The 18,253-nt window shown below is 37.2% G+C and overlaps 3 protein-coding genes across 4 annotated transcripts in view; 2 read left to right on the top strand and 1 right to left on the bottom strand.

Moving 5' to 3' along the window:
* Positions 1–18,253, bottom strand: part of LOC110949593 (myosin light chain kinase, smooth muscle-like) — a 151,891-nt gene that overhangs the window by 6,762 nt on the left and 126,876 nt on the right. Inside the window, exons 1-3 of one of the 2 annotated variants that reach the window (XM_051939907.1) lie at positions 3,429–3,668; positions 2,814–3,266; positions 23–169 (exon numbers count right to left, since the gene is read on the bottom strand). In XM_051939907.1, coding sequence (XP_051795867.1) covers positions 23–169; positions 2,814–2,979 — 313 coding nt within the window. In that variant the 5' untranslated portion in view covers positions 2,980–3,266; positions 3,429–3,668. Of the gene's footprint in view, positions 1–22; positions 170–2,813; positions 3,267–3,428; positions 3,669–18,253 lie in introns of those variants that run through there. The other variant, XM_022191752.2, reaches the window with a different exon arrangement.
* coasy (CoA synthase) overlaps positions 1–18,253 on the top strand; it is a 153,670-nt gene that overhangs the window by 18,429 nt on the left and 116,988 nt on the right. The window lies entirely within an intron of this gene.
* Positions 12,629–17,479, top strand: LOC127531173 (CD63 antigen-like). Its single transcript, XM_051939917.1, has 7 exons — positions 12,629–12,685; positions 14,707–14,895; positions 15,022–15,096; positions 15,247–15,351; positions 16,681–16,818; positions 16,906–16,989; positions 17,408–17,479. Exons 1-7 carry the CDS (start codon positions 12,629–12,631, stop codon positions 17,477–17,479), a joined length of 720 nt encoding a protein of 239 aa, XP_051795877.1.

The following is an 18,253-nucleotide window of genomic DNA, read 5'->3' as shown; positions in this document are numbered from 1 at the left end:
AGAATGATAATCAATCACTTGCCATTGTGTAGCCAGGAAACGCTCAGAGGTTGACTTCCGGTGATAACACCTTGAAAAGTAGCATCCCTTCCATCACGGACTGTACAGTCCCTGAGTGGTTCTTTGAAGTGAGGCGCTTCCTGACTCTGAGCTTTTGTCTGCCTGGAATCTTAACAGAAAGCAGATGTACAAAGACAATAGGTTTCGTTCTCATGTATGCTTTGTTTAGTAAAATTGTGAACACCAGCGTGTCTCTATCACTGACTGATCAGGATGGGCCGCATTCATCCACTAAGTCTTTAACTGGTGTTTCATGTATGTGTCCACCCATTCATTATCTGTACGCTGCTTTATCCTGTTGAGGGTTGTAGGGGAGCTGGATCATGTTAGTGTATCTATGTAATACAGAAAAAAAACTTTAAGATGCTGTAGTGTATAGCAATGAGCATACTCTTAAAAATAATGGTTCTTATGTTGAAAGCGCCAGATGAAGAACCTCTTTATTTAGGGAATAGTTCTTATGCTCATTTTTGTTGGACTTATTGGTTTAATGGTAATTGCATAAATGGGAGCTGAAACTAATTAATATTTTCATTATCAATTAATCAGTTGGCCTATCAAATTCCAGAAAATGGTGATAAATATTTTGCAACTTCCAAACTGGCATATTGCAATATATTTTCTGTCTGACCAACAGCCCAGAACCCAAAATATGAAATGTATTATATTGGAAATGAGTGTGGCATTTTGATGTCTCTGTGGTACTTTAAGTATTATCAAGATCCATTATCATTTTCAATCAAAATAAAGCCAGGAGGCTGCACAAAGAACTATTCTAAAAAATAATTGCTTTTTCTGACATATTTTGGAAAGCCATTTATGGTGCCTAATGGAACCATTTTTGGGGGTTCTTTAAGGCACATTTTGAGGCTCTTTAAATAACACTTTGGATAAATCCTTTATTAAATAACCTAGTTTTGCTGATATTCTTTGGAGCACCATGTATACTGCCTACTGGAGCTTCTTTGAACTTTTGTCTGCAACTAACCAATTTTTATTATCGATGAATCATTTGGTCTTGATAGCATCGAGAAAAAGCAAGAAATGTTTCCCAAACCTCAAACTAACATCATCTAATATGTTTGCCTGGAAACTCCAGACTGACTTTATTTATGTATTAATATAAATACAAATAAAGGCAGTCTGGCATTGTGATGATCGGAGACGATTTCAAAAAGGAGGGGCTAACGAATGCAGCTTGAACGAGAAAGAACCAATCAGCGTAACACGGATGTGACGCACAAACAAATCGACCTTGAAGTCCATGTAGTCCAAACAACAATGGCATGAAGCCGAGAAAGCGTCGCGGTGAATGATTACTGCCGTTTTTGTCACAAAAATCTGCGAATACATGGGCTACTCTCAAGTACAACACTTATTTTTGAAAAGGCTACGCAACAAAAGACTCCTTCCGAACGATTAGCGGTGTTAGGAATAACTTTGTTAATGTTTGTGTTTGGTTACGGGAGGTGTGCAGGTGTTTTATGGGTAATCCAGGCGCTGAAGATGATGCAGCATTAACTCCCACTTCCCGTGCTATGATTGGTCGTACCAAACTGTACCAGGAGGGAAACGCGATTCAATTCGTCCAATGCCAAACTGATTCTCCTGTATCTCCTAACATGGAGATAGGAGATTACATGGAGATTCAGTTTGGATTTTCCAAGCTACTACGTTGCTCTGTCTGACCAACAGTCTAGAACCCAAAAATTTAATGAAAAAACGGGGAAAAAAATTAAAAAGAGACAGAAATTCTGCATTTCTGGGTCGCTTCATTATCAAAATGGAACCAGGTAGTTCTGCAAAGAGCTATCTTCAAAATGGTTCCTTAAAAACATAGTCTATATTTTTAGAGTGTTTTTGGAGCCCCGTTTATGGTCCCTGAAAGGAGCCATTTTGGGGGTTCTTAAAGGTAAAGGTAGGGGCTCTTTAAATGACAATTTGGATAAGTTGTTTAAATCATGTAGTTTTGCCAAAATTCTTTGGAGAACCATTTTTTTCTGCCTACTGGAACCATATTTTTACGGTTCTGTAAGACACTTTTGGGGGCTCTTTAAAATAACCATTTGGAGAAATGGTTATTTAAAGATCCTGCTGCTAAAAGGTTTGCTGTGGCGCTAAAAATTGCTCTCTCATGACATCTCTGGGTACACTGTAGTTAGTGGGGAAAAATGTGGACGAATGTAAATGTTAGTATATATCTGTCTTTCCCGTAGTAAGTGAAGTGCAATTCCACAGGCTGTTTACAAGGTTTTCCCACCACCTTTGTGTCTGCATGTGTCCATTAAGATGTTGGAATGTCCATCTGAGTGGTCACCAGTGGACGTGGAGTGCCACCAGTCTGTGTACATTTGGGAGGAAGAGGGGAGGCAAAGTTGCATGTCACGTCTGAAGGACAACACTAACCATCAAACACTGTCACTGCAACATTTCACAATAATCCTATTTGCTCTCTAGTTAGTCATTACAACTAATAGCTTCAGGGGTTTGTACAGTTTTAACCTAACAGATCTCAGCTTGTTTGTTGTCCCTAAGAGTCCTTTAATGTCCTCATGTGAGTGGTTTGAGTTAAAGCATGAGCCCTGCAGAAGCCACAAAGCGCAGAAGCTCGGGAAGTGGTGCAACTGTGGTAAATGTAATGAATACTTTCCACTTATATTGCAATACTAATACGGTTAGAGTGGTTTAATAACAGATTAAAAATAGAGCTGATTTAAAAAACATTACTTTCCAGCTGCTTTTCATTCCTTTACCTGTTGCAGATGGGATTCCTGGTTTGTTGTTTCCCATCAAAGTCCTGTTTGTTGCATCCAGTCCATTCTCTGTCTGCTTCTTCACACTGATAGGTTGGTTTTGAGGCTTGAGGGCCAACCGGAAGGTGGACACAAAGGTCTTTGGTTTCCTACTGTCTTTCTCCATCCTTGAGTCAAGATAAGTCAACAGTCACTCATCTGTCAAGCCCCGTCCTCTTCTTCTTCCTCTTCTCTTAGCTGTGGTTTGTGTTTCTCAGTTTAGAAGTCTAGTGTGAAACTGGTGTGTTGCACAGTCTTCACACATCCTCTGAGATGCTAACAGGAGGAGCCTCAGCGTTCAGACTGCCTCTGCAATCGCTCCCCTCTCTCTGCCCCTCAGTACACAGGAAACAGGCTGCTTTATCGGAAGGACAATTAAAAACACACATGTCCAGCCCCCACTGGCCCTCTGATCTGAAAACAGAACAAGCAGAAACACATGAGACAGAAAACAAAAGAGACAGAGAGTAGGAAATGTGTGGCAGAGACAAAACGTTCAAGCTGAACAGAACCAGAGCAAATAGGTGGGTTAGAGTAAGAGAAATTCACACCAGAAGGGATAAAAAGCATGTTTACCTCCATCAAGATTGTGCTTCCTCCCAGAAAACAACTTCAGAGCCCAACAGTGAGCTTCCTCTTCACATTTTATTCCCTGTAAACACTGCAAAGTGCAGACAGAGCGTCACAGGAATCAAGAAGAGCCAGTAGGACAGCTTTCGGAGTTCACCTACTTTTCTGTCTGGCACAGAACATATTAAAAAAATCTCTAAAATGACTCCAGAAATCCTTTTTAGTGTTCCCGAGATTGAGTTTCTGTGAATGAAAGTGGAGAAGTGAGAGCGAGCGACCACAAACAATAAGCTGCACTTGTAAACGAGACACCTTTAAATCTATTGATATGGAATCGCTGCTGGCTGGGTGTGTCTTCAAAGTGCTCTCTCAGTTGCCTTTTGTTACACAATGTTAGCTATAGGCTGGTTTTCTCTTGCCTATTTAGATCATGTGAAGCTAGTTTTTAGGCCAGAAGGTTTTTAGTTTCTGTTTGCATTCTGATCATGTGAATAAAGTATTTTGTTTTCCTTGGATAGTCTGATAAACATGTTTAAACATGTATTTTTGTAAAAACTTTACTTCTGCAAGTGACAATATCACATATATTAATAGAAGTCTAAATCTCAACATTACTGTAATTGGCATATTTATCTATAATGTGTTGTTGAATATCTTTTATTAGTTAATATATGTTTTTACATTCAGGGAAATTATCTCATAAATCTTAATCATCAACACTTTAAAAGAAGATCTAAAATATATATATATATTTAGGTAGCAAGGGCACCAAAAAGTAAAGTAAAATAACAGAAAATAATCATTTACAACAATATTTAACAATTAAAATACATTTTCTTGCTCTAATTAGCCTTCATTTTATATGATATTGTGTGTATTTTTTGGCATTGTATTGTTTACAAGAGTGAAAACAATGAAACAGATAGATAGATAGATAGATAGATCTCTCATTTAACAAATAAATCTCCATAAAATGCTAACAAAGCTTATTTATTCATAGTTACAGATTTTAAATGTCATTTTTACATTAGATATGGAAATTCACAATCCATTTATGTAATATCTATCTATCTATCTATCTATCTATCTATCTATCTATCTATCCATCCATCCATCCATCCATCCATCCATCCATCCATCCATCCATCCATCCATCCATCCATCCATCCATCCATCCATCCATCCATCCATCCATCCATCCATCCATCCATCCATCCATCCATCCATCCATCCATCCATCCATCCATCCATCCATCCATCCATCCATCCATCTATCTATCTATCTATCTATCTATCTATCTATCTATCTATCTATCTATCTATCTATCTATCTATCTATCTATCTATCTATCTATCTATCTATCTATCTATCTATCTATCTATCTATCTATCTATCTATCTATCTATCTATCTATCTATCTATCTATCTATCTATCTATCTATCTATCTATAATACAGGACTGTACATATTCAGTATTGTGCAAAAACTTTGGATTTTCAGCTGCTGAGACTCTTCTCTGTCACATACACTAAGACAGTGCCTCATCTGTTCCAGATCCATTTCACAGCCGGACAGCAGCCCCACACTTGATGCTGAGTCATAAAGAACTACATCTTCAGTGACAAGAAGACATCAAAGAGTCCTGCGACAGATGGTTTGACCCCCACAGAGTTCACGTCACAGCATCATGGAGTCAGTCTGAGATCACATGAGGAGAGAATGGCAAGCCTGTATATTAAAGCTCCACTCCAAGAAAGACACGTCTTTGAGTCAAAAGTACTCATGATAGGGTAATACACGTTACTCGCAAGAACACGGCTCGATGTCACATCCAGGCAGCAGGTCAGAGAGTCAGAGGAGTGTCGTCTTGGAAAAATAGAGCAGCGACTTGCCGGAAAAAAGTTATTGGCTTAAGATAAATAGATATAGATTTTACAAGTTAAATAGACATTCGCAAAATATTGATTTCCAGCTAACATTATGCAATATATGAGGTCCAGGAGCAAAAATGACATTAACCAAGTAAGATAAATATTAGTGGAAGGACACAATTAAAAAATCAATCCATCTAATTAGAGGCTTTCTAATTAAGTAATCACGACTGATTAACAAGGGCATAGAGGTAAAAAAAAAAAAACAAACAACAAAAAAAAAAAACGATAGATGCAGCATTGTCTTCATTTTAAATGCCAAAAGGATTTTGCGGCTCCCGGTGGTTTCTTTTCTGTGGGAAACGGGTCGAAATGGCTCTTTGAGTGTTAAAGGTTGCCGACCCCTGTTCTAGAAGGTGATTCCAACAACATACCTGCCAAGAAACTGTGTCCAACTGAACCTAGGAGAACTGATGCTGCTTTAAAGGCAAAGTCAGGTCACACCAAATTCAAAACATTAGACATATTTTTACATGACACTGCATTTTCTTATAGTATTTAAATGCTTGACAAAGGTAAACTAGAACTCTATCTAGCTACATTTAAGTGTTAACTACTGTAAATTTACAAGATAAGAACAGTTTGACTCTCTTGACAGTTTTTAAAGTTCTTTAAAGACAGTAAAGTGTTCATTTAAATAATGTTTTATGATTGTTCTTTAAAAATCTGTGTATTGACAGGCATATGTTGTAAACTGATTAAATAATTCTATAATTTTTTTGACATTGCATACTATAAAAATCATATTATAAATCCAAAAATAAAATATATATAATTTATTTAAAGTGAAAAAAATCTGGTACCCTTTCCGGCTTTAGTTTAACAAAAGAGGAAAAATCTATAAAATTGCATTTTATTGTACATTTATCAGCCTCAATCTAAATAATATTTTTTTCATGAAATATTGGCATAAATCTGTAAAATAATATGTGATTTGTTTACTGTAAATACAGGTAAATGGTATAATAACACACTTTTGATTAATTTACAAGCTATTAATTGTAGCATTTTTTCTCAATTATTTTAAGAAAACAGGAAAATTCTGTGAAAATAAATAAATAGTTTTTCAAAAATCACGGCTAAAATGTTTACAAAAACGTACATTTTTCAGTGTAGTATGGATGCGCTATAAAGAGCTTTTTGGCATCTTTTCTGAAAGGATCACCACTTTACTTTGAGTGCAGGAAACTTTTGCGCCCCACCGTATATCTGTATATGGTTTTGACACGAGCCACAAATAACATGCTGCATCACTTAACATAGAATTATAGAATTAACATCAGACTACTGTTGTGGCTAATTAGTTGTGAAAACAGACACCAGATTCTTGTAGTGCGCTTACAACACTCTGACAACAATAACAGCGGTTGCATAATCGCATTTCGAAAAGCGACCCTTAAATAATTAAGCCGTGGTTTCAAATGGACACATTTCATTCAGCGGTGGCGAGGAGGCAACAATGTGAGGAAGCAGTTATTCAGCCTGGTATGCGTAAGTGGGACCATATGGGGGAGGCACATAGTTTACTTTAGACTTCAAACCTTTTCCCAGAACTGAAAGCAGACTGATTGATGGTGCAGACCCCAAAACAGTTTAACTGTTTACTGACAGACGGCAGCAACTGGGCGACGACGAGGGGGGAAAAGGGGGCTTACTAAATTGTGTAACATTGTAAAATCTCAGCATTTTAAAGTGATTATTAATCAGTGCCACGTATGCTATGTAAAAATGTCAGATGCTGCACTCCACTGGAAGATCTGAAGTTAAGTTAGACGCTTATTTAGTATTTAGAATTCAATGAATGTCTTGTTGGAAGCAGCTAAACTGACAACTTGGAAGCGAAGATGGTGAAAAGAAGGGAGCGTCAGGGAGGCCACCACACAAGCAACAGTGAAGCTGGATAGAGGACTACATAAAAACTGCAGTTACATCCAGAAACTACCACTGTTTCTCCCCTTTGATTGTCAGAACAGCTCAGTCGGTTGCTCGGTTTAAAAAGCCTTTAAAAGCACACCTGTACAGACAATCATTTCTGCAACTTTGATTCCTACTCTGATGTAAGGTTGCACTGCTTTCTAAGGAGGTTTCATTCATTTTATCATTTTATCTGATGTTTTGTGCATTTTAATGCTTTGCAAACGAAGTTTATTATTATTTTTCCCATAGAGATGCATTTTAAGTAAATCTTAGTCATTGGAAATAGCCAGTATGTGAATGCATCTGTTTTATATGTGCTGAAGCACATGTGTGTTTTAGGTTTAACTGTGGATTTAGCTGAAGCTCGTGTACAAACTCTTAAAGACTGAAGGGATAAAACCTACTTTTAAAAGGAAGCAAGTGGTATAAACTGCTCAAAGCTGCGAAAATGAAGCAGAATCTGCAGCCAAAAGAGAGGAAATGCCGAACAAAAAGGCTGGATGGGCATAGTTTGATGTCTTAGCTACTAAAGATGAAGCCAAACAGTGACATTTTTGATATATGTCAGTTTATCTGTCGTTTAAACTGTAATCCTGTGAGCTTTATCAACAGCTGAATTGAAGCATGTTTTAATCAACTGAATCTCACATAATGAAGCTTAACACGCTGTATATTCCCTCTCATGCACGTCCACATGGCGTCTCGTCAGCGTAAGTAAATGATACGAGTGATTGACCAAAGAAGTGACTCTTTGGCCAACAGTAACTTGTTGCAAAAACAAAATGCGGCTCCAGTGTGAGTAAAGGTCTCAGTCTGGCCACTCCTGTGAAAGTTGTTTAGTTCTGCTGCTGCTTGGAAGGACAGAAAAAGTGCGTATGTTGCTTCAGGAGTGGACAGATGCTTTTATTGACCATAAAGGGACAACTGGCAGCTCGATCCAAGAAGACTTTGCGAAATAAACTTGGTTGTAATCTGGACAGTTTTGACAAATGTGCAGAGTGTTGGAGGAGGACTGTGTTTTCTGGTTCTTTGCCTTTTATAGTTTGTCTGTGTGTTGATCTCTGTGACGGGATGGTACTGACTTGGTATTTATTGTCGTGTTTAGACAGTTGTGCGTCTTGTACCCAATGTTTTTTTGTTTTTTTTTTGTCTAGTCATTGAGTTGTTGTACTTTTTTTTTCTATTGTGTATGTTCAGAGTTTGGTTTGGGTTGATTATTGGCTTCAAAATTGGGATTATTCAACTTTCTTTCTTTCTTTTTTTCTTTGTTCCATTATTTTTTGGTCTTTGGATTTCAGTTTCTTTTTACAACAGATTCTTTAACATGTTCTCCTTTCTTCATTTCTTTCTGTGAATCTTTCATTTTTTTATTTTTTTATTCTTATTTCTTTCAATTTTTCTTACTTAATAACAGATTCTGTTTTTATTTTTCTTTGTTTTTCCTTTTTATTTCATATTTTTTCCCTTTTATTCCAATTTCTTTCAGCTGTTTTTTGTCATAACAGATTATTTCAACATTTCTTCAACATTTTTTTCTTTCTTATAATAACATATTTTATTTGCTGTGTTTTTTCTGATTTTTTAATCTTTCTGCTTCATAACAGTTTCTTTCTTTCTTTCTTTCTTTCTTTGGTCCATAACTTTTTGTCTTAGGATTTCAATTTCTTTTCATATCAGATTCTTCAACATGTTTTCCTTTCTTTGTTTCTTTTTGTGAATTTTTTATTTGTAATTTTTTAAATTCCTTAACAGATTCTGCTTTCATTTTCTTTATTTTTTTTTCCTTTTTGTCTTTCATTTGTTGTTTTTTCCTTTTTTTAATTCCATTTTCTTTCAGTCTTTCCTTTTATAACAGACTTGTCTTTCTTTAATAATATGTTTTTTTGCTCTTTTTCTTATTTCTTTTAATCTTTCTGCTTCTTAACAGTACATGAATGAATTTTTGTCTTTCTTTCTTTCTTTTTTCACTCACTCAGATCTGACCTATTTTGAACCATGTAAATAAAAGCAGCTCAAAAGCAGCTAAGTAATGTGGTAATGTCATCTGTAAGGAATGCAGAGTCTCAGTTTTGGAGCATTCTTGATAAAAGCCATAAAAGGTACTTTAAAAATAAAAAGGAAAAAAAAAGGCGAAAGATTTAGCACATTCGGTACCTGTGCCATACACGGATATTTCCAGAATAATGCATGCAATAAAACACATTCATCCTAATCTTCCTAACATTCTCAACCCCACCTTTTTCTGCGATAATTGCTCTTATCAGGCGGAAATCGTGCAAGTTTTTGCCCAAGTTTTATGGAATGCAAAACAGGAAAAGCAAAGAGAGGGAAGGACAATGTCTCTCTGCGGCTGAGTTCTCCAACTATGGTAATGGTTTTACTTCCTGTTCTCATGAGACCCCTTCAAAGTCATCCAAGCCTGTGTGTTCATCATTTGGCATCCTGTTCCCACCAACTCCTTCAAATTTCATGACGGCCTTTCGGGTTAAACCTCTTGTGATTCAAACTCCATCGCTCCGTCACTAGCTGACATGACAGGAGCCGAGGCCACATATCAGCGGAGCAAGGTTGAGGCCGGTTGTTTATGAGCTGAAAAAGGCTGAACGGGGCCCTCCTGTGGTTGAACACCTCGTACTGCAGTATAGATTGACTCTGCAATCGGTTGCCATGTTGAAATCAGTCACATGAAGAGCAGTGAAGTCTGCTGAAGTCCTGTTTTTAGTGGGCTGCACTGTTAAACTTCAATGTAAAATATTCTTCTTCATCTCTTCAGTCTGAATTTCTTTGCATGCAAATAAGAACAAGCGAATTCAAAGGACAGAGAGTCCAAACCCCGTTAACACAATGTCACACATGATGCAGCCTCTCGACAGACAGACGGACAATCCTCCGTTTGTTCTCTAATCATGACAGTTTTTCCAGCAAAAACCTCTTGACTCAGCCGACGAGGAGTCATCGTGTTTCCTCGTATACATTCAGAGAGTCTGCTGTGATTCAGCAGTAAATGAGGACAAAGAGGGAAAAATCCGATGCTATGTCTGAAATTAGAAAGCAGCATGGTCCTTCACAGCCTGACGCACCCTGGCTCCAACTCAAAGGAAGACGAAAAAAGTGTGTGTGTGTGTGTGTGTGTGTGTGTGTGTGTGGGGGGGGGGGGGGACACTGAGGAGATGGAAGCAGGAAAACAACACAGAGATGTGAGGAGACTCTGGCAGCGTCTCACAAGCTTCCCCGCCTCTCACTCTGAGGCTGCAGCGATGGAGACTGTTGTGGTGCAGCCAGAGGCCTCCGTCCTCTTCCAGCCTGTGGAGTAGGACCAGGCTTCCTGCAGCTGCTGCGGATTCATCGGTCGGTGGAGGAGCTCCGAGGAACAGCTCGGTCCTCAAAAGGGTGGAAGGAGCCCCAAAGCAAGCTCAGATAATCACAATGCCGCGGTTGCTCACACACTGTGACAGGAAAGAAATTGAATTTCCATGTTTCTTCTAGAACAAATATTCATATTCTACTGCCATGTTTCTGTTTGTTTGTCAAATACTTCTTTTTATTTCCAACGGAGGCACAAGGATTTGACCTGATGGGGCTTTTAATTGGAATAAAGACCTTCTCAGATAAATGAAACATTTCTATTTCCATCTTTTATTAGGGGGAATAGCTTACAGCAGGAGGAAACAACTTCCAACAACTAATTTGATTACATATAGAAGGGCGACTTGGTCTCATACCATATGGGCACAAATGTTTTCAATCAGTAAGTCTCTGGTTCAATCCCCAGCTGACCTGGATTTTACCCTCAGGCTGCTCCACTGCTGTTTCCCACATTTCCTGTCTTTCTGCACCATATCTATCCAATAAAGGCAAAAATGTCACAAAAAGCATTATATTTAAGACTATTTGACAGTTTTCTGGGTTGTTTAGTTTAGTCTGTAGTTCAGGCCAGAGTCCGGACTAAACATGGAGAAGCAGCATTTAGCTGTTATGCTGCAAACAAGTGGAACAAACTGCCAGTGGAGATTAGCCCGCCTGTTGTCTTCATTTAGGGGCACCAAAAAGTATTGTTTCCTTGTCTGAAAAAAACACAAAAATTCAGCAAAAGAAATTCCCCAAGTTTCTGAAAATATGCAAAAACTTCAAAAAAAATTCCGATAATTCCTTAAAAGTTTCCTTTAATAGATTTTTTTTAAATACCCCAAATTTGGCAAGAAAATTCCAGTAAATATTTTCAAAAAAATAAGAAAAATCTTCCCAAAAAAGTCCTAAACATATCTAAAGTGATTACAGATATATCAGTGAAACTTCTTATGTTTTCTTTAAGAATATTCACAAAAAATAAACCAAAATGTTTCAATATTCTGGTAATATTCCTGAATTGTTTGCATCCCCATTGCTGTTGTTTGTTTGCTGTTTTATTTTCTACCGATATTCCTTAAAGGCTTGCTCTATCCCATTTGTTTTTTGTTTTTTGTTGTTTTTATTACATTTTTCTACTGATGTTCCTTAAATGTTTGCTCTGTACTATTTGTTTGTTGGTTGGTTTGTCGTTTTTTAATTCATTTTTTTCTACTGATGTTCCTTAAATGTTTGTGTAACCTACCTAAATAAAATTGCCATCTTGAAATTTATAAAATATTTCATGTTTTCTCTGTGTCAATTCTCTGAGGGAAATCACTCCTTCTGCTGCCTAAGACTAAGAAATTATTATGTGTAAATATATGGTCTTCACTTTCGAACCCGGACATCAGTAATTAACGATGATTTTGTTTTGTTGTTGTTGCTTTTTATTCATGTTTTTTTTACTAATACTTCCTCAATGTTTGCACTATCCGCTTTGAGTTTTTTTTGTTTGTTTGCTTAATTCTCTGTTGATATTTGTCAAATGTTTACACTATACCCGTTGCCTTTGTTTGTTTAGTTGCCGTTGTTTTACTTAGTACGGATCAGAGCAGCTAAAAGAGACCGAAGTTGATGCAAAATATCTGCAAGATACAAACAAAGCCATGTGGTAAGTGGAGGTTTTGTGTTTCTTTCTCAACTACACATCATTTCTTTGGAATCCATCCACATATGGAAGCTACTCAGTGCTTAGATTATCATATTTTACTGTACTTTTTGCAGTCAGTGAAGCATTATGCTTCTATGCAAATGGACACACAAAGAGACTATGTTTTCATGAGATACATCAGTTTAAATGTTATCGGGCCGCCTGTTCATTTTCATGAGGTCATGTGATCCACTCACTACTACGCTCAGGTGCTTAGTGAGCTGCTTTTCACCCTCGGACTGAAGACATTTTGCAGCTTTCTCCGTTTTCTCATTCATCTTTCAATTAAACCTCTCCTTAAGAAACTTTTCGCCTCACAATGTGCCTGTGCTGCAGCACTAAATGTTGCTTTATTTTCTTCAACTTGCTCTTCTTGGTAAGTAAAGTGAGCAATTTAATTTATGGATTGAAGAGAAGCGAGGATAGATAACACTAATTGTTACTATGATGCCTGAATAAAATTGGGTTTTAAAAAGGTGCTGTTTACTATCATTATCATTACAGGAGGAGATGAAAAAGTAGTGATAGCAGAAGTAAAGAAATAATAACAAAGATAATAACTTCTTCATGTTCATGCTTTTTTTTCAACTACACCGCTGCTGCAAGCTAAACTGTATTTATTTTGGATTGTTATGATTGATGTGTGTAGCAGATTAATTACACGACTTGCACAATAATTGGTGCCGCTCTCATAAGAACACACAGCGATGTAATAAGTGCTCTGAAAAAAACGCAGGACCCCTGCTGCTCCTGTAATAATCCTTTTGGCTGACGCTGTTACTGCATGCAGGGGAGTGGATGTAATCTGTAGCATCAAGAGAATTAATTTGTTCTTTCAAACTCATCAAACACAGTCATATTAGGCAGTCGTGTGGGTTTCTTTGAACAGACTGAGCACAGGGAAAGGGAGCCAGTTTGGAGGATAATCAGTGTCATGGTCCGATAAACCACCGAGGGGTACTGTGTGGACCAAGGAGAAAGTGAATAATTGGCAAAATCCTAAATACTCACCCTGGTTTTGCTTTAAATGTAATTTTAGTGAAAAATTCATGATAGATAGCATTTTAGCATGACTATTAGAACTGCAACTGCTTTTTTCAGCTAAATTGGTCATGTTAAAGTGAGCATTTACTTCTATATTCCTCTATAACTCACGTAGAAATTGCATAAATTTTGAATAATTCACTTTTCCGACTTTTTTGTTATTGGCCGACTCTTCGCAATGATTTCAGTTGGCAGCACAGAATCATTAGATCACCAGCAGAAGTGGGCTTATTGGGTATAAAGTTGCAATATACAACAATGCATTAATGTTCGGGTCAGTATTTAATTGAGGGACTTTAAGATAAGATAAGATAATCCCTTATTGCTCCCCACGCCAGGGGAAATTCACATTGTTATGATTTAAAAGATATTATTAAAAGTAAAAGAAACTTGACGAGCCCTCAGTAGAGGGCAGAACCACGCCCTCTACTGGCGAAAACCCTGTCCTCCCTATTCAAATGATGCAATATGTATCAATTTTGATGATCGTACGTATCTCCCTCCCTACTTGATCTGTTGACCTGTAACTCCACAAGTGACCAGGGGACCTTACACTGATCTTCAGTGCCAAGTTTGATTATCCTGACTTCAACACTTGTAGAGATATCGAAACGGACATAGCCACATACATACATACATACATACATACATACATACTTACCCAGCCAGATACCGCACCGAATGCAGTAACCCCGCTGACGTTTGTCAGGCATGGTTAATAAAAGTTTTTTGTGTTCATTATGATCACGTCTTTACAAATTCCATAATTATTTATGATGGAAACAATCACTTATTCATTAACGGATATCACTAAAATGTCAACTAAATAACCGTCCAAATTTAATCACATCCGGGTTCGAATAAAATGAGCTCATTCAAAAATAGTTTTGATTGAGTTCTTGTCATTAAGTTGAGATTATCATGACAGATATTTCTTTTTTGCCAATATATCAAATTTTATATAGAAAATAGCAACTTGTGTCTGTGTCTGAGAAATCACTTTCAACTCCCATTAGAAACACACCAGTGTGTTAATTCCAGATCACATGACCTGCTCCACATGATGTCATTTCCTCCTGAAGAAAAGACTGGCAAGACTCCAAGGCTTTCTGAGTTATTTAATATAAAGTAGTATGAATTCATCACGTCAACAAGTTTACTACAATATCTTTATAAATAACTTTCATTTTCAGTTTTACTCAATTGTATATATAATATTTAGAAGAATCTTTCTCTTAAAATGCCATGTGGTGTTTGGTTATAGGCGGTCATGTTGATTTTAGGCCTGAAAACAACAAAAATGTCAACTATGTTACAAAACATCCCGCAATTATGCATCTACTTGTTTTGCAGGCATCTGGAGTTGCCCTCATCACCATCGGAGTGCTACAATACTCAACTTACTCACAGATGGGTACCTTTGCCGGGAGCAGCTTGTCTAAAATTGCGATTGTTCTCATTTCTGTGGGTGTCACCGTAGCCGTAGTGTCCCTACTGGGCCACGTTGGTGCTTTCACGAATAATTCCTGTATGGTTTCCTGTGTAAGTAGCATAATGGGTTTGCGATGATCACTGCACAGATTTTTTTAACAGATATTTATTACAAATATTTTCACTTTGTTGTATTTAAAGGAGACTGGGTTTATCTCTTGTTTCTCCATGAATTAGTTCATCTGCATCCTGATAGTGATGATCATTTTGGAGATAGCCACAGGAGCCGTCTTTTACGTATTTCGCAGCAGGGTGAGGCACTTAAATCCGACTCAAACGGAAAAATTTCAGGTCAAAACACGTCAAAAATGCTGCTCATGGCAGAATAGAAGTGGAATTTCTTAAAATAAAGTTCCGATCTGGGGTCATCTTGATAATATTCGAATCTTATTTTCTCTGAAGACCGCCATTCTGCAGGCAGATAGTGCTATCAGCAACAAGGCACGAGGAGCAATCAATGAATACAAGGTGGAGAAGAGACACACCATCAACAGAATTCAGGAAAAGGTAACATGCAGAGCCTATTTTTTTTGTATTTGCAAAAAACTGCTTGACAAATTGGAGCACGTGTGCAGTACATGATAGTCAGCATTACGAGAAGATCCACAGACTAATTTGTTAGTGAAGAGTTTGGAATAATTTGACTGTGCAAACATTATTATTTTTTATATATTGTTAATAGTAATGACTTTCACAGTATGACCCTATTCAATATTAGTCCATTTATAAAATGACGATTTTTCCTTGATGTTACAGTGAGCAGAGACAGTATATTTTTCTGATTTTACACCACTTGTTTGGGGGAAAAATATCTGATATCATACAATGTAATGTCCTATTTTATGTGAGACATGAAAACGTAACAACCACAGACATTAAAAAACATATTATTGAAACTGAAAATGACACAGTAAGTCATGACTCAAAACATGGTATGTGGTAAAAATAAAAATACACAAAAACAGTTTATAAATGTCCTAAAATGACTATTTTCTTTGATTTGACCCACATCAGAGGATCTAAAATCCACATCACATCCATCCATGTACCAAATTATTGTTCCAAAAAAAAAAATACAATTTTAAAATAGGTTTGCATTTTTGTATATTTTGGGTTACTTTAGGAAAATGCATCTAAATTTTAGACTGACACTATTCAATTCAATATCTTTTTACTGCAATCAACTTCCAAAAAAAAAGGACAAATTTGAAACAAAAGTATGTGAAGGTTAAAGCTAGATTTGAACCTTTCTACATGATAAGGCCTCAAGGAGCTGTTTTTTGTCCCTATACTGTATTCTTATTTGTTGCATACTAAATCACCACCCGTTTTAATGAGAGTTTCTTAAGTTTTGGTACAGGAAGAACTTGTTTAGAGTCATTGAGACTGGTTTGGGTAAAAATAATTGCTTAAAATTATGCAACAGTCCAATGTTTTGTCAAACCATTCATCCACCCCAAGCTCCTCTCTGCTCAGATTTCGCAGCTCTACAGGCTGTATATAAATGATAACAATGATAGCCTCTGGGTCTGGAAAGTGAAGCAAATGGAGAAATGCATTTAACTTGCATTCTTTATAACTGCCAGCAGAGGGCGACTCCTCTGATTTCTGATTATGTAGAAGTCTGTGAGAAAATGTTCCTATTTCTCCCTTGATTTGCCACTTTAATTAACATTTTCCTAACAAGTTTATGCTCTCAATCATTAGCTCCAGGACTTCCTGGATACATAGTGTTGTGCAATTGGTAAATTATGGTCCCATTTAAATATATGTGACAAAGCAGGTCAATGAATTCAGCTTTAATGCTTCATTAATATATTATAATCCTTCTTCCAGTTCAGCTGCTGTGGTGCAGACAGCTACACCGACTGGTCCAAAAGTGTCGGTTGGGAGAACCACAATGCTGTACCAGATTCCTGCTGCGTGACGAAAACTGAAGGTTGTGGACAGGACAAGACCAACGTGCACAAAAAGGTCTGCTGATCAATCTAATTTTTACTTAACAGCAATTTCATTTGATGTCTGTGCAGAAATATTGTACGAGTGTGTCTTCCTTCTCAGGGCTGTATCTCGGCCATCAAGCGCTTTCTGGTGAAAAACTTCCTGTGGGTCGGTGCTGTCTGCATCACTCTTGGAGTCGCAGAGGTAAACAACTGGTATCTGATTTTCTAAAACTTTCAAAGCCCAATATGTGAATATATGAGAATTTTGTACCAGAAATTATGCTTTATACTGTCAAAGAAAATCAGCCAAAATGTAAATGCAAGCTCTTTGCTGTATGTCATCTCTCTTTCTTGAGAAATTGCATAAATCTATCTTTAGAAAAACAAAAATCACACATGCTAGTGTATAATTTCCTACCATTTGCAGTCTAAAATGTGCATGTCAGCAACAGCAATGCAGACATTTCAAAAGAGTCGGATGGCATGAATGATAATAAAGCCTATTTCCTCCTGTTTGCCCCAGGCGGTGAAATTTCAGAATTAATTATTTCTTTTCTGAGAGAGAAAATGTCTTTGAGTTCATTTGCTGCCAGTAACATCTAACCTTTTTCCTCTCGCAGGTTTTCGGAGTGTTAGTGGGGGTGTGTTTGTGTCTGGACATCAAAAGAAAGAGCTATGGCAGCATCAGCTAAAGCATCACCAGTCATCTTCATGCATCGCTGAGAAATATTATCTGCTTTTCCATTTTATGCTTTCCAGATGATGCTTTATGATTAATGATGTGTTCAAAAACAGCTGAAAAGTAACTTATTGGTCCCTTTATGTTTGCCAGTTTTCCAAGAAGATACCAATGAAGAGAAATTGCTGATCTGTAATTAACTAGGATGGCAATGAAAACACGTGATTAATCAGTCTGGCATTTAAATTTCCTGCTTACTATGAACATGGCTCATAAATGTGTGATATATTTGGCTGTTATTGTGTGGTTTGCACCAGATTCTACAAGAACATTTGTAAAGGTTTCATCAAAATAAGTCACAATAAAGCCTCTGCTGACACAGGGGACTTCTTTTTTGTTGTTGCTACGGCCTGCTATAATAATAATGAGCAAGACTTGGGTTTTAAAGTCACCTTCCAGTCACTGATTAATCCTCTAAAATCACCTCAGTGTGGAACAGACTTACACATTTAAATGTTTTCCCCATGTAAACAGTCTCTTCATGTCCTTAAAATGGCTTAGATGTAACTCTTCACTGTTGCTCCGTGAAGTCCTCCTGTTTATTCCCTCACTCATCCCCACGAGCTGCAGCTCAAGCACACCAGTTCCCCTACAACCCTGCTCAAACACTTCAAAAATACTTTACACTACACAATGAGTAGTTACAATATTGCAGTCATCCAGCCACACGTGTGAACTGAAAACCAAATCTGAAAAAGAAGAAGAATCCAGGAAGTTTCACTGTGCA

The sequence above is a fragment of the Acanthochromis polyacanthus genome, chromosome 19, assembly GCF_021347895.1.
Source record: "Acanthochromis polyacanthus isolate Apoly-LR-REF ecotype Palm Island chromosome 19, KAUST_Apoly_ChrSc, whole genome shotgun sequence".
In the NCBI taxonomy this organism is placed as follows: domain Eukaryota; kingdom Metazoa; phylum Chordata; class Actinopteri; family Pomacentridae; genus Acanthochromis; species Acanthochromis polyacanthus.
This window is presented reverse-complemented; position numbering and strand designations above follow the sequence as displayed.

Coding starts and splice junctions, on each gene's coding strand:
- LOC127531173 (XM_051939917.1), top strand. CDS start 12,629: ATGTGCCTGTGCTGCAGCACTAAATGTTGCTTTATTTTCTTCAACTTG. Junction 15,097..15,246: donor TTTACGTATTTCGCAGCAGG/GTGAGGCACTTA, acceptor TTTTCTCTGAAG/ACCGCCATTCTGCAGGCAGA. Junction 15,352..16,680: donor TCAACAGAATTCAGGAAAAG/GTAACATGCAGA, acceptor TCCTTCTTCCAG/TTCAGCTGCTGTGGTGCAGA.